The 27,835-nt window shown below is 41.9% G+C and overlaps 1 protein-coding gene across 1 annotated transcript in view; it reads right to left on the reverse strand.

Annotated features, from left to right (window-relative positions):
• cacna1c (calcium channel, voltage-dependent, L type, alpha 1C subunit) overlaps nt 1–27,835 on the reverse strand; it is a 171,574-nt gene continuing 143,739 nt past the window's right edge. The window contains exons 27-53 of the mRNA XM_034526291.1: nt 27,697–27,749; nt 27,450–27,596; nt 27,027–27,228; nt 26,234–26,392; nt 25,982–26,092; nt 23,051–23,134; nt 17,000–17,022; nt 16,834–16,843; nt 14,521–14,649; nt 13,030–13,095; nt 12,605–12,696; nt 11,185–11,347; nt 10,795–10,922; nt 10,602–10,698; nt 10,061–10,163; nt 9,399–9,500; nt 9,082–9,209; nt 8,735–8,869; nt 7,513–7,877; nt 7,237–7,263; nt 4,641–4,769; nt 4,408–4,541; nt 4,188–4,285; nt 3,363–3,459; nt 3,079–3,187; nt 2,807–2,963; nt 1–2,501 (exon numbers count right to left, since the gene is read on the reverse strand). Of these exons, the coding sequence (XP_034382182.1) occupies nt 2,016–2,501; nt 2,807–2,963; nt 3,079–3,187; nt 3,363–3,459; nt 4,188–4,285; nt 4,408–4,541; nt 4,641–4,769; nt 7,237–7,263; nt 7,513–7,877; nt 8,735–8,869; nt 9,082–9,209; nt 9,399–9,500; nt 10,061–10,163; nt 10,602–10,698; nt 10,795–10,922; nt 11,185–11,347; nt 12,605–12,696; nt 13,030–13,095; nt 14,521–14,649; nt 16,834–16,843; nt 17,000–17,022; nt 23,051–23,134; nt 25,982–26,092; nt 26,234–26,392; nt 27,027–27,228; nt 27,450–27,596; nt 27,697–27,749 (3,534 nt within the window). The 3' untranslated portion in view covers nt 1–2,015. The remainder of the gene's footprint in view (nt 2,502–2,806; nt 2,964–3,078; nt 3,188–3,362; nt 3,460–4,187; nt 4,286–4,407; nt 4,542–4,640; nt 4,770–7,236; nt 7,264–7,512; nt 7,878–8,734; nt 8,870–9,081; nt 9,210–9,398; nt 9,501–10,060; nt 10,164–10,601; nt 10,699–10,794; nt 10,923–11,184; nt 11,348–12,604; nt 12,697–13,029; nt 13,096–14,520; nt 14,650–16,833; nt 16,844–16,999; nt 17,023–23,050; nt 23,135–25,981; nt 26,093–26,233; nt 26,393–27,026; nt 27,229–27,449; nt 27,597–27,696; nt 27,750–27,835) is intronic.

Below are 27,835 nucleotides of genomic sequence, written 5' to 3' on the forward strand. Positions count from 1 at the left end.
CACCCCCCCCCCCCCCCCCAACTCACACAATACCATACTTGTAATGCTACCTTAATTTACTGTCTAGGCTTAAATTCAGCTTTTTAGAATACACAAGTAACCACTCGGACTCAGGCACGCACACATACAAACATCCTCACGCATTTTTTTCTCTTCTGGGAAAAATAAATAAATAAATAGATACAATCTGTAAAAGGTGCATACTGATAGAGAGAATGACCCCTCTTTTAGATACACACACTATCTCAAACATTCGTACATACATACATACATACATACATCCTGTACTAAAACGCAGACACACACCCGCACGCACAAATATAGTTATACACTTGCACGCAAACATTACGCCCTGCTTCGATACTTAAAACCTCTTAAAATTCTCCTAAAATAAATTGAGCAAAAATACATTTATGAGACCAGCACCCCGATTTTGCAAACAAATCAAGGATAAATTAAACCAATAACATAATGAGTATAAAACAAAATAGTCATGGCTAGCCAGTTTTGCACAATATTGAACTGTTAAATACATAGTGGGCGTGGTCTGTAGAGAGAGTGTGTGGCAGCAAATCCAATAGGATTTCACGCTCAGAGGAAGAGGAGGGTCTTGGAGAAGGAAGTGAGGTTGACTGACGGACAGATCCTCTGTCGATCCATGCCCAGAGTCTGTTTTCTTTTCCATCGGTCACTCCCGTACTCTTCTCCACCCTCCGTCTCTGTTACACCTGTTCGACACACTCGCCTCCCAAGGGCTGAAAAAGAAAAGATATCCAGCAATGGAGGAAGAGGGATGGTCGAATAACCAAAGAAGAGGGAGGAAGGAGAGAGGGAGGAGTGAGGATCGTCGAGGTATGAGGCAGAAAAGGGGGCTCGCTGTCTCTGCTTAGCCACCAAATGCTCCTCCCATTTCCTGTTTGGCAGGAAGTGGGCGTGACCAAACAAGGAAAAGCGGCAGAGGAGGTGAAGCCAGATCAAGGTGACAGGTGTCTCTCGCTGGCATCCCACTAACCAGCGGGTTTCAGAGCTGGCTAGCTTCCTGTAGGCCAGAAGAGTGTCTCTCTCTGCCCATGACCCCCCTACAGAAGCCATGTTGTGGCTGTTGGTCCATCCCTCAAATCCTTCCCCCCCTGGCTGGGGGTGGTATGTCACCTTAATCCCATCCCCAGGCTGGCAGGGCTGTGCTCCAAGGTCCCTTTGCTTTGGAAGAGGAAGAGAAATGATATATCAAACAGGGTTTTCCTCACCCCTGTTTACTCAATACAGCGCTTCACCATCAGTGAACCAAGAAGGAAGAGTTGACCATTTGACCACAAATGTGTGCGGTCCGATCTAAATCCTTAACTCACACCCCCTCCCACAAGCTGGTCTGCTGTCCCCTACCTGGGTTCATGGCGGCCAGACAATCAACAATAACATAGGCATAGGAAATGAAAACAAGAAACACACTAACCCATCTGCAGTAAACACATGAAAAGGACTTCCTGCTTCTGTTGTTTCCTTTCTACCTTTCTTTCATCCTTCATCCCATCTCTTTTTTTTTTCTTCTCGTCCCTACTTTTCTTTTCACACTTTGAGGACATGATAAAACTGTGAGGCACTTTAGAGACACACTCAGATCTGTGTGCAGAACACACGCACACGTACAAATAGAGAAAATCATAGAACACACACACACGCACACACACACACACACAAGCATACACTCAGATAGTATAGAGTATAGTGTGGTATACTTGACTACAAACATTCACACACATACAAACCTTTACAAACCAACAAAGTCAAAACCTGGTGTTTAATGTTGCATCACTGGCCGCCATTGTCCAGAGCAAATACGTCTTGCTAAGAGGCAGACAGTGTGTGTGTGTGTGTGTGTGTGTGTGTGTGTGTGTGTGTGTGAGGGGCGGGGACAGACAGAGCCAGCCACGGCGCTGTTACCCAGCACTGACAACCGTCAGTCTCTGATGATGTCAGAGAGGCCAGTAGGCCAATCAAACCTGTCAATACGACTCCTACAAACTCGTCACACACTCCATATCCTCGTCCTCCAACAGCCTGCTGTTCCTCTGCCGCTCTCCTCCAATCACAACCGAGCTTCTGTGCTGCCCCTCTTCCCTCTCTTCCACCTCTTCCTCTTCCTCCTCCTCCTCTTCTCGTCCCCTCTCCTCTGCGAGCAGCTCCTGCCGCTCCTCCAGTGAGGACGGCCCGTGGACGGAACCTCTGCTTCCTCCGGCTTCTTCCTCGCCTTCGCTGACCACTTGGTCCCTGTGCGTTGCTGCTGCTGTGTGGAAGGGGAGGAGGTTGCCGTTGGGACTGTGCTGGGAGGTGGAGGAGGTGCTGGATGTTGCGTTCGTGGCGGTGTTGCCGTTGAGAATGTTGTTGGCGGCGTGCTCCATCTCCTCGATGGTCATGTCACATGCGTCGGCCAACTCGGCTTTGGTCACCTCGATGAACGACGGGTCCTGGGCGAAATGGCCCAAACCCTCTGATATTAGCACCTGAGAAAAGAAAGGAATGGGTTGAGATTTAGGAAGGAAGATAGAGAGAAATAGGGTGGATGGAAAGGAAGGAGTGGGAGAGAAAAGTTAACTTTAATGTAGTAAAAAAAAAAGATGGAATGTTTACGGCTACAACTGATTTTCCATTACCTATCGGTACATTATTATTCAAGATTAATCATTTGGTCTATAAAAGTTTTGAGGTCCAAGAGGTAAAACTATTCAGTATTTCACCAAAAACAAATTGACACACACACACACACACACACACACACACACACACACACACACACACACACACTCACTGCCTCCACCAAACTGCCTGCACTGCCGTGGCACAGCGAGCTGGAGTCTTTTCCCGGTAGCGAGGGCACTGTGAGCGACAACGGCCGTGGTGGTCTTTGATTAGACACACTGGGGTTGGGACTGGGAACCCGGCTGTTCCCATTACTGTCGCTGTACCTAGGAGCAATACATTAGTTTATCATTATTAGTGGTCCAACAGTGTCATTATCACTGCTATTAGAACACATGCACTGTGACTTGGAACGGTTATCTTCAAGGTACTTGGTCTTACCAGGGCCCGCAGTTGACAGAGGGCAAGCTCGTATTGAGCTTTTCATGCGAGTATAAGCCCTCTAGCCTCAGAGAGGGCACTCGCTGGTAGGAGGCATCACTGCAATGGGCTACAAACAAAGACAGGAGAAGCATCCATCAGGAGAACAAACCTCTCAACGAGTATGACAAAGCTGCAACTTGACAACAATATGCAAATGTCACTATAATGGATTCAGGGACCCATTTTTCCCTCCTTAAATAGCAATATAACTGTGCTTGATGTATGCACAGGATGCAGTATACCTGTGGGACTGGCTGGAGGCGTGGAGCACAGCCGGCTGAAGAGGGTAGGTGAGTGACTCCGTCTTAGCAGAGGACTCAACCCTGCGACTGCCAGAGCCTGGAGGAGGACAGAGCAGAGTGACAGCGTCAGGGGCCGTTCACAACGCGTCTAAAACGTGTGGAAAACACAAACCATGCCACTAAAATCTTTTTTATCCAAGGCGCTTAGGGGGTTGCGCACCTGTCGTGGTTGGCGTTACTAAGCAACCAAAACCTGTGCGTTGCAATGACGCTGATGATGAAGTTGCAGTAATTTAGCGGTAATTCTTATTAAGCAAAGTCAATACGAAGATAATACGAAGATGAATGTATTTCAAGCACTGCACATCCCTCACAGCAGCTTTACTGCTTAATTTGTCTGCGTCAGTTTAGCTGAACTTTAAACTGGATGTTGCAATTTCCTTTAACAGAAGTAAAATAGTCAGTGGGACTGAGTAAAGCTCTGGGTAGCCCAGCATTTAAATGATTAACTTCTTCAGACATTTATTGTAGACTCATGTGATTGGTTTTTCCTTGTCACATGACAAGTGATTCAGTCTTCCAAAATATTCTTATCTCGGGGTGCAGCCGTTGGGAATGTGTGCGCGCCGTGACTAACACTTTTGAGTGTGCCTTACGTTGACAACAGTGGATTTGAGGGCCTAAAAATTGCGGCATGTGATCGGCCCCTTAGACAGGAGCGAGAAGCGAGGATTATGTCTGCTGAACACAACATGGCGGCGAGTTCACATTAGTATTTAAAACCTCAAAGTGTGAGTTTGTGTGTATTTTGTGGGCATCATCTACCTGATGATGCACAAGATGTAGCGGTACAGACGTCCTTTGGGAGACATCTGGCCTCGAATGTCTCCTGAGACACTCCAGATGGAAAGACGATCTACGCGCTGACACACATAAACACAGCATGTACAAATGAGTAAAGTATAGAAAGAAGGTTTTGTATTCCAGTCTGTAGACTAGTTGTGCCAATACTTTAGAACAGTTTTTAGGAGAGATGTCTACTTACCCAGAGTGGTGGGGCAGAGGAAGACTCTCCTGGGAGACTGCCACCCTCCTTCTCCTCCTCCTCTTCTGTCTTCTACCTCTTCTCCTTCCTCCATGGGATTCAACTGCTTACACGTTTCATCGTGATACACCAGCCTAACGAGAACACAGACACACAAAGAGGAGTTCATGAAGGACACGCCCCCCCCCAAATGACCAAACTTTAGAGAGGAAAATGATGTGTTTCAGCAGTACATGTCAGAGGAGAGCGAGTGGTCGTCCTCGTGGTACTCCCTGTCGTCGCCGTAGCTCTCATCATACGTCTCCTCCGTTGACCCCTCGCCTCTCCGGATGATTGGCCGACGGCTGTCACTTGAATCCGAGCTACCGACAAACAAACAAGCACACAACCAAAACAAACAAACAAACCGACAAAAATGAACAAAACAGAGCACAGATGGAAACCAGGTAGACAAATAGGCGGACAGACGTGAACATGAACACAGAAAAAAAAAGAAGCAGCTGATTAGTCAAGAAACTCAGAGAGGGGCTTAGGAGGAGAGACTGAAAACCCACTGAGGCATGTAGGAAAGGGAAAGAGGAGGAAGGAGAAGAAGAAAAAGAAAAAGCTTGAAGGAAAAGGAGGAGAAGCAGGTGGGAATTACAACTATTTTGTAAAAAAAAAAACGGTAAAAAGCATCAAAGGCAACACTTGGAATATGACAAACTGATAGCACGACTGAGGTGCAGACATCTTTAAAAAACAGAGATTAGGACGGACAAGATAGTGGCTAATAATGTTAGTTAATACTTGGAGACCAGTATTGTAATGTAAGCCTTCTGGGAAATTAAGCAGTTACATTTTATGCTGTTCTCATCATTGAAAATGAAGGTCAATAAAGTCCTGGAATCAGATGCTGTCTTTTCTACATCATCTCTTTAAGAAGTGGAGGCAATGCCTACATTAACCTTGATACAATTTGTTTGGGAGAAAAAAAAACAAGAAAGTCCTAATTCAGAATTTAGTTTTTTTCTTGAAAGACAAGCTTAATCTAAACTCTGCATATACTCCGTATTACGTTGTATTCTCTTTGTATTCCAAAGATGTCTTGTCCCCCTTAACTGTCCATATCTGTTTCATACTTCCGACTTAAACTTTAAGGAGACATCCTGACATTTGACGTTATACATTTTCTTCTTCAACAGATAGTTTGCATAAGTGTTACAACATGGCAGCTCCCTAAAACCATCTGTTAATGGCTATTACCCATTAATCTTTACTGTGAATACCCACAGCACCAGCTCAAGCACTTCACCTCAGAACTGCCTGGTGAAGAACAAACTAAATAACATTTCTAAATGTTAAGATGTCCCTTTAGTCCACAGTTATTTAAGCTGCTCCACAGCAAACTCTGGGTTAGAACAGCATTCGATTAAAACCTGAGTAAGACTGTTCTGGATCCGTTGGATCAAGCTCACTCCACTTGGTCAGAAGTTAACACCCAGGTGGTAAATCAAGGGTATCCAAAGCAAAAGCTTATACTGTACTTTGTTTTGTAATGCAGCACTTAATTGTTGATCACAGTGATAATGAAAAAGTTCAACTCCTCTCTAACTAACTATGACCAAGCTGCCTCACAGGCTGAGCTTCTAGATCATGAAAATAAAAAGGCCCTGCTAGCCACGCCTGGAAGCTGCAATGTTACTTTAGGAAAGAAACAAATGACCAACATGAACAATTTTGCTGATCTCATAGGCTTCCCAATACATTATCTTTTTGTTGCAATTGCCAAGACACACAAACTGGTACTTGTGACACAATTACTGGAACCACAAACTCTGAAATTCTAAAACACACCTTTTTCAAATAAATATATGCGGTTATCTACTTTAGAAACATCATTCAAAACTAAAACCTGTGTGTTGCTTGCTAAACTCTGCCATTCAAATTTCTCACTCAATATCGATCACCAGCACCCAGAATTCACCTGTGAAAACACCTGGAACCTGGAATCAGATCACTCAGAGATCAGAGCTTGAACACTATGAATAGTGTTTAGTTTGCTTTTTGGTGTGAGAGAGTTGCAATAAACTATGTTGTATGTGGTTCATAGTAAAATACAGTAACTATGTTCACGTCATCTTTGTTATAGTAATGCACTGTTACAAGTTTATGACTTTCTAGAATTAACTAATTTGGTTGTTGTCTCCATTGCATTTGTGTTCATAGTTTATATTTACAGCATGCTACAAATGAAAATGCCAAAGACTCTAGATAAGTGTTTTATAGTTAGCACATCAGTGTGAAATATGCATGGGGAAAGTGTTATTTATTTAGTGTCTGTGTGTACTGTTGTGTTTATATAGTTTTGAATAAGAGTTTGCTTTGGCAAGAGATGTAAGATATTTTGTGTATTATGTTTTTGGTATTTGTGTGCACGGTTTGTGTTTTAGCAATTGCAAAAAAATCAACCTCTGGAGACCAGAAATATCCAGAGCAAAGTTGATAGAACAAAGAGCAGACTATAGGACAAAGAGCATACGTTGTGTCTAACCCAGACCTGCCATATATAGCAGAGAACAGTAGCAATAAGAGCCTTTGATAGGAAACATTTGGCTGTGTTGCACCAAACAGTCTATTCGTGGCTTTGGTAGCAGTTTCTATAGTAGCAGCATGGAGCCTGGCTTTTGCAATAGCAGCTAAAGCATTATGTGCATAGCAAATCTCACCATAGCACTGCGATGCCATTTTATGTAGCATTATGAAACCTTTTTGCACGCAGTCAGGGGACTAACACAACACACACACGCACACACACACAGTTTCTCTCTCTGTCCCCTGGCAACATACCGCATGAGGGTGTCATAAAAACACGTCCTGCTCGCCACCAGAGACAAAAGACAGGGAAAAAGAGGAGGAAGAAAAAAGAAAGTGAAGATCCATTTTTAAATGTCATGCTGGTTATTATGTTTACAGGCTAGTAGCATAACTGTGAGGATGGCCAGGAGAAAGGAATGGACTAACAATGCATGCCTCAGTTCAAGACCACACAAAATGGGAAAGGAAGAAAGACCCCAACACAACAATTCAATGAAAGATGTTAACTGCTGTGCAGCATGCACTCACCTCTTTGGAGGAAAGCACCACGCGGACCTTGGCAGCAGGATGGGGGTGAGCGGCTGTCCTGTGTGCCCGTCCACAGTGCTTATGGACGGGCTCGGGAACCGACTGATGCCCTGGGTCACCACCCCGATCATGCCGGTGTTGTTGGCATTGTTGATGTTGGCATTGGAGCCCGATGAGGAGTAAGAGGAAGGGGTGAAAGTGGTCGAGTCCATGAGCTTCTCGTGGGACGGACTCTCGACTTCGCAAGGGGAGCCCTGCTGGCTGATGTGCAAAGGACGCTGGGTAGTGAAGGACTGTGGGAAGGAGGCGCGGCCATCGCTCTGGTTGTAGTAGTTGACGTGGTTGCTGAACAACCCACCCGTACGCTGTGGGGTGAGAAGAGAGAGGGTGAGAGAGACAGGAGAAAGAGAGAGGATAAAGGAAAGATGAGAAAGAAGATGAGAACTGTGGAAAAAGACAGGGAATTAAAATGTCGTTTAAGTCAAAATATCTTTATATCTTACTACAGTCAAACACTTAGACATAAGTAATACTGTCACATTCACAAAGCTCTACCCAGCCAAGATGGAAATGTAACACAAAGGCCCTGTGTCACAAACCATGGGGAGGTTGTATTCTCAGTTTAGAAATGTTTCTTTCACAGAAAATGATTATAAGTCTAAAATCTCCACAATGCTTGATAACGGCTAGGTGTCAAAAGAGTGGTTTGATTCTATTTCTAATTAAGTTAAATAAAGTTGCTCAAAAATACTACTAATTTGAGTCCATCTGTGTCACGCACTGTATGTAAAAGTAACAAAATACATAAGTAAACAAAAGAAAGTGCATGAATGTGGCAATGACATTGAGAGCGGAGGCAGATAACTCACCCTTGAGTGAAGAGGTGTGTGTTTGTGTGTGTGTGTGTAGATTCTGTCAGAGGCTTACAGTTACAGTGCTCAATGGTTGTTTCTATTTTGCAATTGCATTGCGTCTAGATGTGCTTCTAAAATACATAAGATCAATGATTAAAATGTAGTTCAGTATCTTTGTTCGCCAAGCTATGTGGTGGGAAATGAAGCTTTTAAAATGTATTTTTGAACCTCTGAGCACATGAAAAGCATGTCTGTGTATGTGGAGCAATAATATGGCTTCAAGCTGGACGCTGATCATCTCTCTCTCTCGCTCTCTCTCTCTCTCTCTCTCTGGAGAGTGAGTGAGGGTGTGTGTATCCAACCTTTACCCTGAAGATATCATCCTCGGATGCAGCCGACACAGGCTCCTTCAGGCCTTTATCCAGCTCCTCCTCCACCGTCAGGTCTCCAGATATGGCCCTCCGAATCTCTGGACCAATGTCATGCAATGTCCGCAGGCCCGCCTAAACACAGACCAAACACACACAGGTGTTTCACTTTCATGGAATAACACAGTGACATGCTTATCTATTTAATGTCAAAACTCTGAAGCAAGGCATATGTAAAAAAAATATATTAGAAAAATCTATTGCTGTCTTCTGAATTTCCTGACAAAGCAACACATATATACAGATTTATAATCACGGGTAAACAGAAACCCTGCACGTTTGTGTACCTGCAGAGAAAGGGCAGTTTTGGGGGCCACCTTGGCCACCAGCCCTTGTTCTTTCCTCTTCTTAAACTTGCGAAAATATTCCTGGATGAGGAAGGTAGCGTAGAACTTCCCGACTGTTACCTCATCATCTGCAAGAAATAATGATATTCCATTCATGATTAATGCGCAAAATAATGTCACACAGTATTTGTCAGAAATGCAGTTGCAAGTGATGCTGCCGTGGTTTTAGTCAAAGTATTATAAGAACATTTAAAACTGAGTGTAATGACATTTTCTATATTTGTGTTTATTGCTAAGATATGAAACAGAATACATGCCTCCAGCAGGGGGCACTACTTGATCCAAGAGCTTCATGCTGGTTCTCTTCCAGATCTTCTTCACTATAGCTCTCAGTTCCTCATTGGCCTGCTCCAGGTTTCCTGCGCACACACAAACAGTATAAATACCGTCACTAGGATGAATCGAGGGGGGAGGCCATGCCCACTTGTTAACATGCCACCCCCCTCGACATCCTCTAGCAGCTGAATTACAATCTATGGCCTCAGTAGCCTAACCGTGCTGTGTATTGATGAGTCCATGTTCTGTGGTTCTGAAGAAGCAGACGGATATGAAATGATAGTTGTTGTTGGGATTAGGATATTGTGTAAGTATGGGTTGGGAAAGTAAAAACAACAGGACATGCGTGCCTCCCCTATACTACCACTGAGCAAGGCTCTTGACCCCAACTGCTGTAGACCTGCTAATTCGCCCAAACAAATCAGCCTGAGGTTCTGCTGTGCAGCTTCCAGGTGAATAACTATGAAAGTTAACTGAGTCAAAAAAGGAAAGAATGGAAAACTGAGACTTGACAAGATGGTAATAATTTGAATTCCCATTGTATGCGCTACATATTGATATATGCCAATGTGCCCAGCTTTAAGTATGTAAGTATGTGTGTATCTTTTTCCCGTACAAGTGAATTCATGTGTGTGACTGTTACCGTCTGTCTTGATCCTGAGTGCGGTTCTGACCAGGGCAAACAGCGTGGCATTGAACATCACGGTTCCATCGCTGTTCAGAGGCATGTTCATCGACACCAGGCGCTGCATGAGACGGATCGTTTTGTTGGATCACGCAAAGTTTGAAATATAAACAGGTACATTTACTGTGCGAACTGCCGGCATCTATTGGCAGCCGGCTCAAGTTTGTCGAAAATAAGCAGACAGTGGTTTGACACTATGGCCACTATTCATTTTCCTCTAGAGACGTGAATGTCTAAATATCTCAAATATTTTCTCTGTACGGTTTGTTGTCAATGTGCCGTTTGAGTCACTGTGGAAAGTGTTGTGAGCTGTCAATGTGTCATCACATTGATACCACGGATTTATTAATATTTCTCACACCTGGCAAATAGAGGGGTTAGCAGAATTAATTCTGATTACTAGATTTCCTGCAGCCTGATCAAATGTTTGGTACATTTCCTGCCGCCTTTACACCATGCTCGGGCATTTGCAGAGCCGAGTGTTTGCAAGTATGTTTACCTTGCAGGCTACTCTGTGTGGACAGAGCTTTCCAAAGCCCAGTGGGGGCTGGATTCTTCGCAGCAGAGTCACTACATCCAGGTGCTTTATTCTCCCTCTGGAAACAGCGCACAGGTCACATTATAAATACACAATCTCCTCATACGAATGACAAATTATATGGTAGCTACATATTAAATCTCTGAAAACTTACTTAGCCTCTGGGTCATATTCAGCCCAGATCCTCTTGAATTCGTCAAGATGATGAGGCCCCAGGATTGACCAATCACGTGTCAGGTAGTCAAAGTTGTCCATGATGACGGCCACAAACAGGTTGATGATCTGGGGATAATCAAGAGTCAGTCAGACACTACATTAACAAAATATGGACGATTGGCTGTGTGAAATTATAACCGCATAACAGCATGCAGCGAATCGCTCTAAAATCTATTGAATGTACAAGATCTATAAAGTATTTGAGAAGACTCTCAAGTGTCTGTTTTTTTCTGTAATTGATTCCAGTACACATACTGTGTCAAATACCGGCTGTTTAAATAAGTGGCACATTGAACATCTACACGTTCCCCTTTCTCACTGCACTCACCAGAAAGGCACAGAGCATGTAGAAGCTGACAAAGTAAATGATGGCAAACTGGCTGCCACAGTCCTCGGGGGCCAAGTTGGTCTCATTGGTTGATCCCTTCTCACACGGCTGAACGGGCGAACACACCAGCATGATCTCCTGCCATGCCTCACCTGTTGCACATCTGATAGATAGACATGCATGCACACACACACACACACAAACAAATACCCACACACACACAAATACTCACACACACACACAGAGACACACACACCAACACACGCGTTGACGCAGATACGCATGCAAAGATACGATAGAAACACATTAGAAGTACACATACAATGCATGCATAGATATGTGGAGTCACATGTGCATTTATGCATCAACCCATACATACAGATGCATGGATGTGTGCGTGTATGCATATGAGCATACAAGCATATAGAAACACACACACACACACACACACACGCACACACATACACGGTGACAAACACAGAGAGGGGCAGAGACATAAACACAAACACATATGCACAAGTGTTAGATTCACAATAAAGGGCAAAAAACAATTAGATCATCATTATTTTCTGATATCTTAATTTAGAGAGCTAAAAGCAAAGGCATGTTTCTTGTTTTCATATTGTCCAAACTACAACTGCCTTCCATTCTGAATAGTTACGAACCATTGAGCAGACTTGTTTTACCAGGTGATCATTTTCTGCGAGCTTTACTATTATTCATCAAGTACTGTACATAACATTATAAAATATCCAAGCATCCGGCCTTCTCTGAATGGAAGCCCATTGCTACGATTTATTCTATGAAGGGGTCACTACATAGAATATGAACAAATAGATACTCTGTATGATTTTATGGCAAAATGCTTACAGAAATAATAGGATACAATACTTCTGATCTGTCCTTTCAGTTTCTATGTTATTTGACCCCTGCATGGAATTTTAGCCTCATCTCAACCACACAGGACAGAGAGGTTACTGTATCATGTTTCAATGTATTATCAGTAGAGTCCCCTTACAGCTGAAGAAAGTGTTGTCCTCAGTGAACCAGAAATATTTGCGATAAATCAGTGAAGTTTACAACAATTATCAGCTAACTACTGAGCACACAGGTGTACAGATACGATTTTAGATGCCGTTAAAGCTGCTAAGAAACTGGTGAGTACATATTTTCATAAAACGTCAGTGGTAGCTTCTAACGATGCTCTTTGGAGTAAATGGAAAAGAAAAAATATATAGGCGAGCAGAAAGGAAAAGGAAAAGTTATTGTTGATGAAAATTACAGGAAGTAATGACAAAGAGAGAATAAATTGACTTTGAAACAATGAACAAAAGTGCATATATTAAGAGAAGGTGGAGGAAGATGAGGGACAAGAAGGAAAAATAGGATAAAAGATGAGGAGCGTAGTCATCTTCCTCACCTGAAGAGCAGCAGCACTGCCTGAGGGAACGTCTGGAAATTGTTGTTCCTGTTGATCTGTGTGTGGTCTCGCAGCGCTATCTTACCAAACATCTGTACAGGAGGGGTAAGGAAGTAGTCACAGCACACAGGATATGACGTCAGGAAGTGGTTGCTCTCTGGGACAATCACAACTAGAGGCCGCTGTCCCTCTCGGCACAAACAACTCAACAGGAGACACAAGAGGACAGGCGAGAGGAAGAGGAGAGACATAGATGAGCAACAGCTGGAGGCGGAAGAGAAGTGGAGGAGAGAGGGACGACGTGACCAAGAAGGTGCTCTGGATGACAACACTCCAGTAGGACAGACACAGGATGGAAGCCAGCTGGAGGAGAGAGAAGAAACACAACACAGGGAGGAAAACAAGGTGACAAGACAACAGCTTACCTGCATGCCGATGACAGCGTATATGAAGAATAGCATCACTATAAGCAGAGCTACGTAGGGCAGAGCCTAAAGAGGAGAGAGACACTTTAGTAACATGTTGTCGACAGCATTATCCTGCACCAAGGCCACAGTCCATTCACTTCTATCTAATTATACCAGATTAGTCTACAACTGATTTAGGAAATTCTTGTTCGACTTCACATGCGTTTCATTATTTTTCAAATTAGCAGTTGCAGTGTAAAAAAACGGTTACTTTATGAAGTGGAAGTGAACTGATCTGCAGCCCTGTGTGGCACAACACCAAAACAATCCAGTACAAATCATCTGACTTCGAAGTGAAAAACCTCAGTAAAATACTAACTGCTCTCTGAGTTTAGCCAGGAGACCAGTCCCAACGTAAAGCACATGAACCAGAACAGGTTTGTCTTCTATAGTCACACACTGGGAGACTGCGTGGAGGAACTGAGCTCCTGGTTAACGTTACCCCCGTGACTGGGAGGGCAGGGCCAAATCATGACGGATTAAGGAAAAAGTAAAAGTGTGATTATGTGTCAATGTGCAACCAGCTGATAATTAAATAAGGATAAGTTTACAGTTAGCTTAATTGTGTTAAGTACAGTGATATATTCATGAGCACTTCTGGTGTCAAATCACATTACGAGTCTGGTTTTTGTTGTATCCCCAATGTTTCAAATTTCAATGGCATGAAGTGGCCCGTCTCACTTGACACAAGAGAGAGAACAGATTATTTTCATTTCCCCAAAACTCTCTATCAAATGATTTAATTTTTTGGTGGAGTGCTTCGTTAAACTTATCTACTGCTTAACCCGCCTACAGGGAACGGTGAGCTTTCAGGGGTTAGTCGTAGGGTGTTGGGGGGGAAAAGGGAGTAGAAGAAGAAGTGGAGGAAGAAGAGATGAGTAGGAAAGCGAAGAAAATAGATTTCTGGTAAAGGTTCTTAAGTTCCTGGCCTATTCCCAGATTCAGGTCCCTACATCCCTCCCTGCCTTTGCAACAAGACTCCTAAACCTCCTCTCCGTTACCTCACACCATCCCTCTTTCTTTTCCTCCTTTCCCATCTAGACTAAGCATGTCCGACGTCCCACCCGTGTGACTTCTTGCAAAAAAGAGGAGGTGGAGACGAGGAGGGAGGAGGCAAGGAAAGGAGAGGCGGCTTGTGAGACTCCACAAGGCTGAATTTACACAAGAACAAGGATCTTTTAGCCCCATGTGACTCAGATTTGATTTTACATTATTAACATTAAATGAGATAATCACCTTTTTGGCACTCTATGCCAAGTCTGGATTAAAAAATCAGTAATAAACTCTCTGCGGTGAAAAGTGAAATGTAGTTAAAAGTGTGCTATAGCCTCAAAAAAGGGCTCCAATCTGGTTCACATTGGGGTTAAAAACTCCACTTTTGCTGCACTATTCAGTCCTGTGTAAACCCAACCCTCTGCTCTAGCATGTTGTGTCCGGTTCTCCCCTCACTTGGAAGGATTTGATGAAGGTCCACAGCAGGGTCCGAATCCCTTCCCCGCGAGACAGCAGCTTCACCAGCCTCATCACGCGGAACAGCCGGAAGAAGGTGATGGAGATCCTGGCGTTCTCTTCAGAGTTCTGCAGTCCCTTTTGGTGGGGTTTGGTGTTTTTTTTGTTGAAAAAACACAGGACGCATGGGAACACATGCAGATAGGTAAGGGGGGGAAACACACGCACACACATACATACACACACAGACACGCACACACACACAAAGGTAAAAGATGAACATACAAACAAACACACACACACAAGACATGTGCAGGAATGCAGACATACAAGTAACATTCATATACATATTCCCACCCACATGTATATGTGGATGTCAATATATATAACACACACGCAAACACACACACAAACACACATACACACATACACACTGAGTTAATAAATGGAGATCTGCGTCCTACAAAATCCCATCAAAATCAACTGACAAAAGAGATCTAGGAGAGAATCGGGCAATCGTGCTCATTTCTCTGGCTTCATGGAAAAATCAAATGGCAACAAAGAGATTCATAATCTATATATCAGCTTCCTAAATACACCTGCTCATACCTCTATATGTAATAGATAAGTCAATGTTATTTTGCAGTCTTTAAAGGCACCTTCCTGAACCAACTGGCCATCCAAAAATGACTTTCAGGTGGTCAGAGATATTACTACCCAATACAGCACCTGCCAGGTTAAAGACAATATGTTTCATGGGTGGTTAACCTTGTCATCTTAACTTTTAGTTTACTATGATCTTCTTTCACCCCTGCAATCCTTATATTTGCAGAACCTATCCATTTTTCTTTTGAAAGGGTGCAGTTTATTCCAAATATATCTTCTCTGAGGTACAGGAAACTGTAGCTTTCTAACTGTCTATTGTCCCAAACTCATACAGGAAATAACTCCACAATGAAATATTCAGCCATCTCGCTGAGTGCTATTCTAATACGGATTTAGTTATTCATGCTGCCGCTGCTGCTGCTCATTCTCAGGGAGAAAAAGGCAGAAAAAACAAGAGCAACATCAGGATTTGTGTCAAGCATGATGCAGTTAAAACATCAACTGAGGAGCACTAAGTTATTCAAATTAAACTCCAAACAGCAGATGGACTGGGTGAAGCCAAAGATAACGTACAACTACCAAATCATCAGCAACCAAACAGCAGTAACAATTATGCAATCACACCTCGTTACACTCGTCCACACAAATCCCGCAGGGTGCATAAAATCCACATAAACATGCAGCGCTTCTACCAGAACAAAACATCAGATAAATAAACACAAGATCATCCTACCTGACCTCTGAATCTGTTTCATGCCATTTGGGTTTTTCCAAGAGCCCATCAATTCTTTACGCTAATCCCACAGAGAAAACACAGTGGGCTCCTAAAAAGAATGAGCCATTCTCTACACACCTTACTGCACGTTTGGGATAACAGATGTCATATGTTACTTTTCAAGAGTTGTGCTTAGATAAATAACTCATTATAACTTGTTTTATAAAATGTTCTATAGAACTATTATATATCTCTGGGTTAACTGGGAGCCTTTCCGGTGCTTTAGAAGGGAGGACGTCACATTCTTCCGGCGATGCAGTTGTGTTGACAAGTAACTCAAGACATGTGTTGTCCCAAACTTAACCGACAGATATGCACGAAAATGACAAATTCTTCTGAGGAATGTAAGTTAAAATTCTGTAATGCAAGTAATACCACAATGGGGACCATTGCACCATTAAGAGAGTGGGAGAGGTACAGTGACAGTAAGTGTAACAGAGCGAGACAGAGAGAGAGAGAGAAATAGAGAGAGAGAGAGAGTCTGAATATGAAGAATAGTTTGAATTTTTCAGAGACAGCTAAACAAATGGACAGACTCACAGATATATAAGATAGACAGCAGGCCAGTGGAGAAGAGTGAAAGAAAAAGAGACAGCGTGGTAGCGTGACCATGATGGCTTGCACTCATGACCAAGCACTAAAGATACCACACCCATAAGGGAAGGGGGAGCAAGTTGCAAGCCATGGGGGAGGTGGGGGCAGCGGGCACCATGGCAACGACAATAGTCACTCAAGGTAAGTCACAAGACTCCAGTTATACTAGGCCTGCACAATACAGTGTCCTTCACCATACACACATATATTTACATGTAGAAACATGTGAAACAGCAGCTACATAAAGAGGACTCTGGACATGCTGCAGAAGATGACAGCGGGAGCGACACAGGAGAGGCGACGGGACGAATGAAAAGCCCAAACTTTTGGATTCATACCATGGTTGGCCTAGCAGAAGGAGGGATGGAAGGATGGATGGAAGGAGGGATGGTGGAGGAGGTAGGGAGGCGGACGAGGTTACCGTCGGAGCGTACCATTGGCCTTACCACAGGGGGGTGAGAGGAAGAAGAGGAGGAAGAGGAAGAGGGCGAAGAGGAGGAGGACGAGGACGAGGAGGAGTCAGCTGGCTTTAAGGAAAGGCAACAAAGATCAGCACCAGAACAGCGCGTTTGTGTGTGTGTGCGTTTGTGTGTGTGTGTGCGCGCGCATGTTTGGTATGTGTGTCTTTTACTGTTTTTATGTAAAAAGTAGTACAAATTTCACAATAACCGAGTGCTGTCCACCGCCTTGAGGGCCAAAATAATGAACGATGGTCTGGGACAGCCGCAAAGGGGTAAAGCGCTGATGGTGTACGTGAGCCCATGGGCTTGTGTGTATGGTGGCCAATAGAGGGGCGCCTCTGTAGCTATCTGTTTTTCTTTCTGCCAGCTGAAGCTAAAGTACAGTAACAGTGGTTGAAGCCTTAGCTTTACTCAGGCTATGTTTACCAAATGCATCATGGCATTAAAGGACAATGCCTCCTTTGAACAAGTGTTATTCAAGCATTTCTCTGACCTGAGAATAGCCAAGATCCACATGAAATTAGACTTGAACCTACTTTTAGGTCAAAGATGCATCAGAATACCACAATAAAAAAGGCAGGAAGTTAAGATCATCTCAGTCATTCAAAGGTGATTTTAGATGCTTTTGGAAATTGGAGCCCATGAAGTATTTCAATAACATTGAGAAGCACAACGATAACATACTGTAAGAAGACACCCATTGGTCATGTCTGGTATTACAATATTTTACACCACTGGAAGTGATAGATTAACTTTTAGTTGAATCTATGACTCCGGAGCTGTTCACTCTTTGGTGTTGGTCCTGTTAAAATACCTTACCACATAATGAAGAATGTAAAGGAATTCTAACAGAGCCATACACACAACTGTATGATTACACACAATAATGATGTACACAGAGGAACAGGTTACTATATTTTTTCAAGATGCTTATAAATCTGTACTACAAGCATCTACTCATTGGGAAGGGATAAATGGTTGATTTGTGTGTGTGGTTGTGTGTGTGTGTGTGTGTGTGTGTGTGTGTGTGTGTGTGTCTAAGAAGAAAGGAAGAAAAGTTGGGAGGAAGGAAGGGAGGGAAGAGCGATGGATAAAGGGAAGTCAAAGATGAGTTGGAAAGATGGGGAGGAAAGAAGGAAGGATGGAGAAAGGGAGGGGTGATTCACACTGAGTGCAGACTAAGTTAAAACTTAAATATTGGAGAATGTGTGTGTTTGTCCGTGTGTGAATGACACAAAGGGCCACATGGGTCAATTTAAGCGTAGCTAAATTCTGAATTTGCTTCAATTTCTACGTGAAATCAAAGCTGTGAACCACATAAGATTAAATTACAAAGTCCACCGTGGACTTGAAGGATCTGGGCATGAGTTTTAAATTTAACCAAACTAAACAGTCAATTTGTAATTAAATATACAGTAGTTATTTCAGGCTGAACTACAGTGCAGATGTGAGTAACTGTAGTTGGAGCTCATCGGATTTAAGAGCTCATTTAAAAGGACTTTGCGCCGTTTTCTCACATTGCATGTTGTGTTTTCAGACAACAATTTCATCAGTTCAGTCAGTTCAAAAGGTAAAATGGGTCTCTTGAGAACATTATCACCCTCAAATTGAAGTTTAGGTTTGATCCATACATTTTAAGTTGTAATACTGAAACACAAAAGTGCATTTTAATACATACATATATATATATATATATATATATATATATATATATATATGTACGTATAAGTGTATATATATATATATATGTACATACGTGTATATATATATATATATATATATATATGTATATATGTATATATATATGTACGTATTTATATATATGTACGTATAAGTGTATATATATATATATATATATATATATATATATATATATATATATATAAATACACATATATATATATATATATATACACTATAATTATAAATGGATGACCTATATGAAAAGTATGAGAGACCCGTTTTACCCAGCTTGCATTTCAGGTGAGCAAGCAGCACCTCAAACCAACGAGAAAGAAGACAGAGAAAGACAGAGATAAACATCCATAAAAGAAGAGTTAAGTGAACTGAAAAAGCTCAGAAAGAGGAAGAGAGAGCTGGAGAAGAGAAGAGGAGGCATTCCGAACAGAGAAAGAAATAGATGCAGTCCATACTGGCATCGTCTGCAAGACACTGCTCAGAGCAAACCACTACAAATCTATTCAAACTACTTCTACTCAAAACACAGACGTAAAAGAAACCATATAGTATTTAAGAAGCACCCGCAGGTTGCTGGGGAGAATTAGAGACCCAAAGATTAGGAAAGTATTCTGATTCGATGACTACAGAAAGTGCAGCTAAGTCAACAAGCACCCAACAGAGCAGCAAAGTGGGTGCACTCAAACGAGAGATTTTGGCCATTTTATATTTACTTAAGGCAAAGTGAGAACATTTTAAAAGCTGGCCTGTTACTGCATTTCGCTGTGTACTTAGGAATGCAATGACAGAGAGGTAGCTGTTGGCAAGCTGCTACTATTAGTTTCTAATTGCATTGCTCAGTGCGTTAGAAAGCATTCACCTGCGCTTTATTGCCTGGTTAAATGCAGTAGCAGGCTAAAATCTAAAATGTCTCAGTAGCAGGGTCCCAGATTAAAAACACGGAGGATCCTCACGGAGGGTTTCTTAAAAAAGACAAATAGAAAAAGTAGCTTGGGCATTTCATCACCCAAATCAATTAAAAGCCACCAAAGAAGAAGATGAAGAAGACTTGGGGCATGCCTTTAGGTTAGGGGTGAGAGATGCTAATAATTAAACATTCAGGAAAAAACGCAAACCAAATCAAAGGCAAACTCCAAACCAAAGCATTAAGTGCATCAGTGACTTGTATTGATGACAAAGATGTATATCTCTGGCCCGTTGAAACTCAAGGTGGCTGATGGATCAGTGGTGAACTATTGTACGTTCCCAACAGAAATGTCTCTGTTAAGTGTCTATGAATATATTTACACACGCCTCTATCATCTCATCTCTCCTGACATAACAATCCTGTAATAACTCGACAGAATGACTGAATAAAACATAAAATATCCAAGTACAGTTTTGAAATGACCTGCTGTGGTTTCTAAGCAGCTTGGCAGCCTCTCATGGGGAAAATGGATTCCCTTTTCTAAAGGCCGGAACACAGCAGCCCAGCTCATACACCCTTGGGAGACACTAACCGTATTTGTATTCCTGCCCTGTGCTGTCTGAGGTGAAACACTGCATTCCACCACAGGGGGAAATACCGGTGAGCATGTGTTCACATCCTTTCTCTACCTGTCCTCAAACCAGCAGGCTGAGGGTGTGACAGCATTTTAGGTAAACCTAAACTTATACGTGTAGAAGAAATGTATCTATAATCGATTAGACATAATCAGAATCTGTTGGAGCCTAAATACATCAATGTCTCAGTCTAACCTGATAATTTAGATAAAGGGCAATTCACGTATTTGCCTTGCTGAGAGTTGGATGAGAAGATTGATACTACGGACACATTATTCATCTTCTCATTTTGCTTTGGAAAATACAGTGTATTTCCCAAAATGTCAAAATATGTCTGTTTTCAGCACTAGAACAGTAATTACATTAAGAACTAATAACTTACATTTAACATATAAGTACGGTATGTTTGTAATGCGTAAACCAAGCAAGGCAAGTAAGTGTCTTCATAAATTGAAACAAATATACAACGTATACAAAAGTTAGACTCTCAGAAAGCTGACGCTACTTTCAGTCTCCTGAGGAATTTTCCCTTTACTGCTTGAGATGTTTGCCAAGTGTGGCAGACAGAAGCCGAGGCATCAAATGGAAATTACTGATATTCTCTCCCTCAAAAAAAGTCCTTGAAAGTAAAAATAATGTGTTTTAACATTTTGGACTGATCATAATAAGGAATAATTTTCTTCTCCAGCAAATCAGCTCACACAGGAACATTTGGCCTCTTCTATTAATACATTAAAATGAGTTCTGTTCAGACACACTTTACAGTTTGCATGGTTCTCAGCCTGCCAAAAAGCACTTTGAATATCACATGAATAAAACACCAATTACCACTGAAGTGTAAATACGATAGACACTCAACATTTGACTTGTGTTTGGGATATTCATTCTCATTCAGCCCCACAGTTGACCATAGGGCCTCCTCGTCGATAATAAATGATTTCATACATACATTTACATAAATTGCATGGGTCCTGAGTAAATCCATTTATGGATCAAATTGTTCCCACATTACGAAAAATAAATGCAACTTGATTTTTTTTCTCATTTGAATTTAAAGTTTTCCTGGCGATTTATGAATTAAGAGCGTTTCATGCCCCTTAGGTCAAATCACCATTGTTTAAAAATCTGTATTCATGCCAGGATATCTTTTTCTTTTTCAAAAATGTGGATTCTTTCTTAAAACATTATATACAGTATCAGGCCTGGACATGCCATCTTTACATCTGCCATGCTATACAGTGTCCATCATGCCAGGGGAATGGACACTATCCCCTGTGGCAATGATAAAAGATCAAATAAATGTGAGCGCAAACCAAAATGTGCTGAGAAAATGCAATAAGTCCTATTGGCAAGTGCAATAGTTTTTGATGCTCAGCAGACCGAGGCTTGGATACCTATCTGAAGCAGTTTCAAATATTAGAAAATCTATACAAAATACTGTAACTAAGAGAATAACATTTTAACGTCAGCCTCATCACACTGCACATGATATAAGTGCAGGAATTGGAAGGGGGGATATCAATGAGAACATCCATTGTTATTAACATTACATTTTAACATAAGAATAATGGAGTGATGCCAATGTTAATTCCCCAACAGCCAACTTATTAATCAGAAATGAAACGGACCATGTCAAAAGGTATTTAAATGTCAAGGGTCAATGTTCTCCAAGCATAACTGTTCAGTATTTCACATGTTGAAATGCTCGGTTCTGATTTCACCACATCTGGCTTTTTTCTCTGCCAGACTGATTCGGCCATCGCTTAAGTTCAAATGTGGTGCAGCTGAAGTTTCCTAATCATTTGAAAGCATGCGAGATGGGTATCGGCACTCTGTCTGTTTGTGTGTGTGGGAATGGCAGAGCAGGCAGGCAGGAAGGGAGGGAAGGAGTTGGACTACTTACGTTAACCTCAGTGATCGCTATGTCAACAATGCTACCCACAACTATCAAGGCATCAAATGTGTTCCATGCATCAACAAAATAATGCTGCGTAGGGGTGGAAAGAACAGAAAAACAACAGAAGAAAAGGACAGAACATAAGACATTTAAAAAATGGAAATAACATAAATTAAAGGAGAGAGGAGAAAAATAAGATAAAAACATTATATACATGAGCATTGGAGTTTTTAGTTGGAGGAGAGAGGGAAAGAATCAACAAAATTCAACGGCAAAAAAATGAAAGGAGGGGCAGTCTAAAAGAGATGGACAGCAGGAAGAGCAGCGGCGATCGGTCATGCTTGTCCATGAGAGGAATATGTCACCAACAAGAACATTACAGAACAAATTGCAACAAAATCACAACAACAAAAAAAACGCCCCTGTTGCTGTGGTTAAAAAAATGATGTGTAAGTCTGTTTGTGATTGGTCAGTGAGTTAGTTCAGTTAGTGAGGGAATTAAAAACCTGAGGACATGTCACAGTCGGATATGAAGTGGACAAAAAATTAAGAACCCGACAACATCTGAGATACTGTAAGGAATAAAGAAAGAGGACGCAAAACAGGAACCCTGAGTGTGCAACGCTAAACCCGGCCTCGGTTCTCTCTACTTTTTAAAATACCCAGGAAGAAGCTTGTTTTCTTGCTCAGGTGGTTGTGGTTAGGGGTCCCCTGAGTAGCAGCGGCCATCTTGGAGTTAAAGATGAAGGAGGGAGAGAAGGAGAAGAAGGAAGGAGAGAAAAGAAGAGGGAGAGAAAAAAGGAAGAGCGACGAAGAGAAAAGACAGGACAACACAACTCAGAATAGCCACAAAGGAGAGGATAGTGGCAGAAAATGAAAGATTCAGAAGAACGAGAGGGCACAAGGCAGAGAGAAAGAGGGAGCGACAAGGAGAGTGAGAGTGAGAATCGTACTTACGTTGATCTCACTGAGAATGACGTCTATTATGCTGCCAATTACGATGAGGAAATCAAACACATTCCAGGGATCACTAAAGTACCCCTACACAGGATGAGGTGAGCAGGAGGAGGAGGAGGAGGAGGAGGAGGAGGGTAAGAAAGGTAGGTTAGAAGGAAAACAACATCTGCTGCCACTTCGCAGACCTATTAAGGTGGTATGAGGTTGTACAGTACACTGAGGAAACGGAACAAAAAAATCAGCTGATGAACCGACACATGAAACATTTTAATTCTAATGAACGGAATCATCTGGTTTCCTTTGCTTTGTTCATCAAGTGCAGCTGAATTTCCTGCTCCGTTATTAAATGGCAGTTATCTAAGTCGGCAATGCTGTGGCAGTGATTCAACTGAAAGCCCACTTTGTTTGTTTAATTTATTGAGAGCAATTTATCATCATTAACGGTACAAAGTGAGTATTTATGAAAAAACATCCACGTAGCTTCAGGCCAAAACAGTATTACTATTTAGAGTGGGAAAGTTAAATAAAATATATTTGATGTACTTAAGAGGAGCTGCATCTTAGAAGTGCTTTGTTACGTTCTGGTGCAGAGACACAGCTTTTTCATAGTTGGATTCGAAGAGGCAGACACGATGTAACGAGGGTAATTTGGAAACCGGCCTGGCGCATGGCCTTTTCAGAAACGTTTCCATATACTGTAAAGCAAATTACATCTACAATCAGATTCAGGGAGGACTGTTTTCCAATAGCACATTCAGATGTTTTCTATAACTATGGGCTAGGAAGGCTAATGATGTTACCATGTTTATTCCAATGTTGTGCAACCAGATTGGAAGAAGAAATCTGTTAGTTATTGTATTTTAAAGATGGTTGGAAGTTGGAGCAGGGGAAATAGAATGGTCACTGAGATGTGAGACTATACACTGTGGTTCAACAACAGAACAACGGTATAACGTCCTTAAAATTATTATGTATGCACAAACAAATACCACTCAATTGTTGCAGGTAAATTGACAGATGCAGAGAGATTCTGAGTGAGATTAATCTGACATCAGGAGGGAACGAAGGGATCGTGATAAAAGCTTATGCAGATATTACAAATAATTTATGGACTCTATCGAGGTTTAAATTAAGTTGTTTGGAGGTGTAAGAATATTAATGTCAAACCAGGGTTAAACATGAATAGAACTTAGCATTAGTATCTAAAAGCCATTTTGCGAAGATATTAAGTTGATTTGAAAAACAAATTTAGACACATATTGTTTTTAAAAGTTGAGAGGAAATGTGTTCAGGTGTTCAGAACTATCCAACCCAGTAAAAACAAAAACCTGCGAAACAAGGCTGAGACAGTGAAACCTGTAAAAAAGGTTAAAAAGCATTAGTACAAATGCAAACGTTACTGGAACTGATTCCACTTGTGTGTTGACGACTGTAATACCTGGAAGTCAAAGTGTTAGTGAGCTGGTCCTCTGTGTGTGCCGGAAGAGTTTAACAAGGTCAAGCCAGGAACATCCTACGGTTGCATCTCACTCACGCACAAATGAAGTGCGTTACGTTGTCATTAACATTGTACAAATGGCTTGGGAACATGTCGACATGCTGCACTTTAACTTATTATACAGACTTAACAGGATTCAGTTTGGATATTTTTTTAAAGGTTTGCAACTTGCAAAGATTCACGAAGTTTCAAAACACTTTGAAAAAGATGATCTGATCAGTTTAAATAAACCCCACATGAGGAAAACATTGTATAACGTAATGCAGCGCAGCATGAGGTCAATTCCCAAGCCCAATTGGTCCAAGTAGATCATTATTTTAAAAGGTTATTACCAGATAACTATATGTCATCCTTCTTAATACATACACATTAATAACTAAGGATGGGTCAAATGCAGAGAAGAATTTCCCCACGGGGATCAATAAAAGTGTACATTTCTTCTTCTTTCTTTTCTAAACACATTTTGGAGAAGGTGATTTGGATGTTATAGATAATTGGAAAAACAAAATAACTAACTTTGAATTAGCAGTTTAAAAAATCCTGGCTTCCCAAAAACTGACATTTTTGTGAATGCCATTAATTAATTGCAACAAATAACTTACAGTAATTAACTCCACATATTAAATAAATAAAAAGTAATAAAAACATATATTCCTTCACACTCAGAAAAAGTGTTTTTGTTCTTCTTTAACCTGGAGTATTCATAACCAATAGTTTTGAATTTGGTTTTGATGTATTGATTCTAATGAGCATAATGTGTAAAAGTGACACACTGTTGCCAAGTATATGGAAGGGAAAGCCAAAAGAAAGAAGATCAAATTACCATCAACAGGCTGTTTGATTTCACCCTCACATTTCTCCAGCTCACCTCAGTGTATTAAAGAAGTCAGTGAGCTGAAGTAAAAAGTCATCAATAACGCTAAATAAATATTCATCTTTGGATTTACAACCTGCACTGTGTAACAATAGAGTACAAATATAATATTAAACTATGTTTTTGCTATTGATTGTGTTCCAGTATTTTTGACTAACCCTGTTGTAATAGGGGTAGGCACTCCCATCTGTTACTGTTTAAATAGCTACTGATGCACCAGGAAGTCCGAAGATTGGCCCAATAAACCCAGACAGCTACATAGCAACAGCAGCAGGGTAACAAGGGAGCAGTGAGATTAAAAACCACATGATGCCATCCACTAATCATGTTTACAATTCACAATATGGCAATCATCATCTGGAGGAAATTAAATAAGGATTATGAATATGCAGTTCAACATCAGGGAGCAGTTATTTGCAGGAAAATGTGAGTCAATGCTTTAAACATACAGTATTTGATAGTATTTGTTTCTAAGTTATTAGTAATAGTAAGTATGCTGTTCTACTCTACTGTATTGTTTGACTGTTATTCTATTCTGCAGCGAGAGAAGTGGACCTACCCTGGGTTTGAAGGCAATCAGTTTCAGGATCATCTCCACAGTGAAGAGTCCAGTGAAGAGCATGTTGAGGATGTTCATGGCATCATCGAAATGAATTGTCTGTCCATGATGCTGCAAACGCACATAAACGACTCGTTATTGTCCACAAAGGAGGGGGCCTTCGTGGGAGTTGTTTAAAGCCATAACTGTAATATTGAACCCATTTTAAGAGTGAGTACTCGCGCTCTGTGAGTATGCATGTGTGAGACTCACCTGCATGGCCAGACAGATGGTGTTGAGAAGGATGAGTGTGAACATCAGGTACTCAAAGTAGGTGGAGTTAACCACATACCACACCTTGTACTGGTAAGGGTTTTTAGGAATGTAGCGACGCAACGGCCGGGCCTTCAAAGCATATTCCACACACTGACGCTGTGACACACACACACACACACACACACACACGTGAGCATGCACAAACACACGTTCGCCTTTAACCTTTATCTGGTTATGTAGCTCCCCAACTCCCCAACTCCCCAACTCCGTCTCACTCTGTTCTCAGTCCACCGTAGAGCAAAAGCTGTAGAATTGTCTTTCGGCAGTCTAATGAAATCATCTTCCAGCCCCGACTACTCTTCCATCCTCTTTGTGCATCTCCATGTTCTTGCAGTGAGACGGATGATCACAGAAAACACCGCTGCAGGGACTTCGCTCATCTCTTTCTTTAAGCTTTAGTTTCTTCTTCTGTCTGAACTGCTGCAGCTCCCTCCTGGCTGCACTCCTCAAGTAGTTCAGCCTCTAAAACTCTTGTTCAGCCTCTCCAGATTTTACCATGTCTCAGCCCCACTGCCTGGCCTCCATTCCCTCTCCCTTGTGCCGCCTGAATGACAGAATGACTTTCCCACTTCAGTCAGAATGGCAGTCACTCTCCCTCTACTTTAACCTGAAACCTTCTCCTTCATGTCTATCTTACTGCTTAACAAAAGCATAACAAACTGCAGTTATACGCACACAACAGTGTGCACACATTAAATAATAGTTGATATAAAACAGACACAAGCACTACCTGATTCTTGTCCAGCTCACAGTTCTTATATTCCTGCTCTCCTTGCTCCTGGAATGTGACGATGACGAAACCGACGAAGATGTTCATCATGAAGAAGGCGATGATGATGATGTAGATGATGAAGAAGATGGAGATGACCACGCGGTAGTTGTAGACGGGCCCGACGTCCTCAGCATGAGAGTCTATGGCCCGGTACAGTAACCTGAGGGAGGGAAGTGACAGATTCATTCACGGAAAGGGAGTTGGAGATTTTAGGGCAGAAAGAGGGTGAGAGGAAACCCTCAATTAATCCAGTAAAAAACTTGAATTAGTGGAATGTGTCGGGTAGCAACCAGGACGTTGCTGTAAAACTGAAAAAACAAGCACACAGTGGACATACAGTATGCAGATTAAAACACATCGTGTTTGTTTGTAGACACACACCCTGGCCAGCCCTCAAAGGTCGACACAGCAAACAGAGCCATCATGCCTTGCAGGACGTCGTCAAAGTTAAAGTCACTGTTCTCCCACTCTCTGTGGGCTCTTTCAGGCTTCGTCACATCACCATCCTTATACATTATGTAGTAGCCCCTGTGAATACAAGTGCACACACACACACACACACGTTTTATCCAGTAGTTAGGCTATAAGAATGAGTTTAACGAGCAGGCTTGCAGGAGTGATCTCTTACCTGCAACCTGCCTGAGTTTGTTTAGAGCTGTCGGTACAAAAGAAGAACTTGCCCTGATGGAAAAACATAGAAATGTAGTAAATCAGTATTAAAAAGAACATGATTACGACATTATCAGTGGTGACCTTTCCCTCCTTTC

The sequence above is a fragment of the Cyclopterus lumpus genome, chromosome 23 (genome assembly GCF_009769545.1).
Source record: "Cyclopterus lumpus isolate fCycLum1 chromosome 23, fCycLum1.pri, whole genome shotgun sequence".
Lineage (NCBI taxonomy): Eukaryota > Metazoa > Chordata > Actinopteri > Perciformes > Cyclopteridae > Cyclopterus > Cyclopterus lumpus.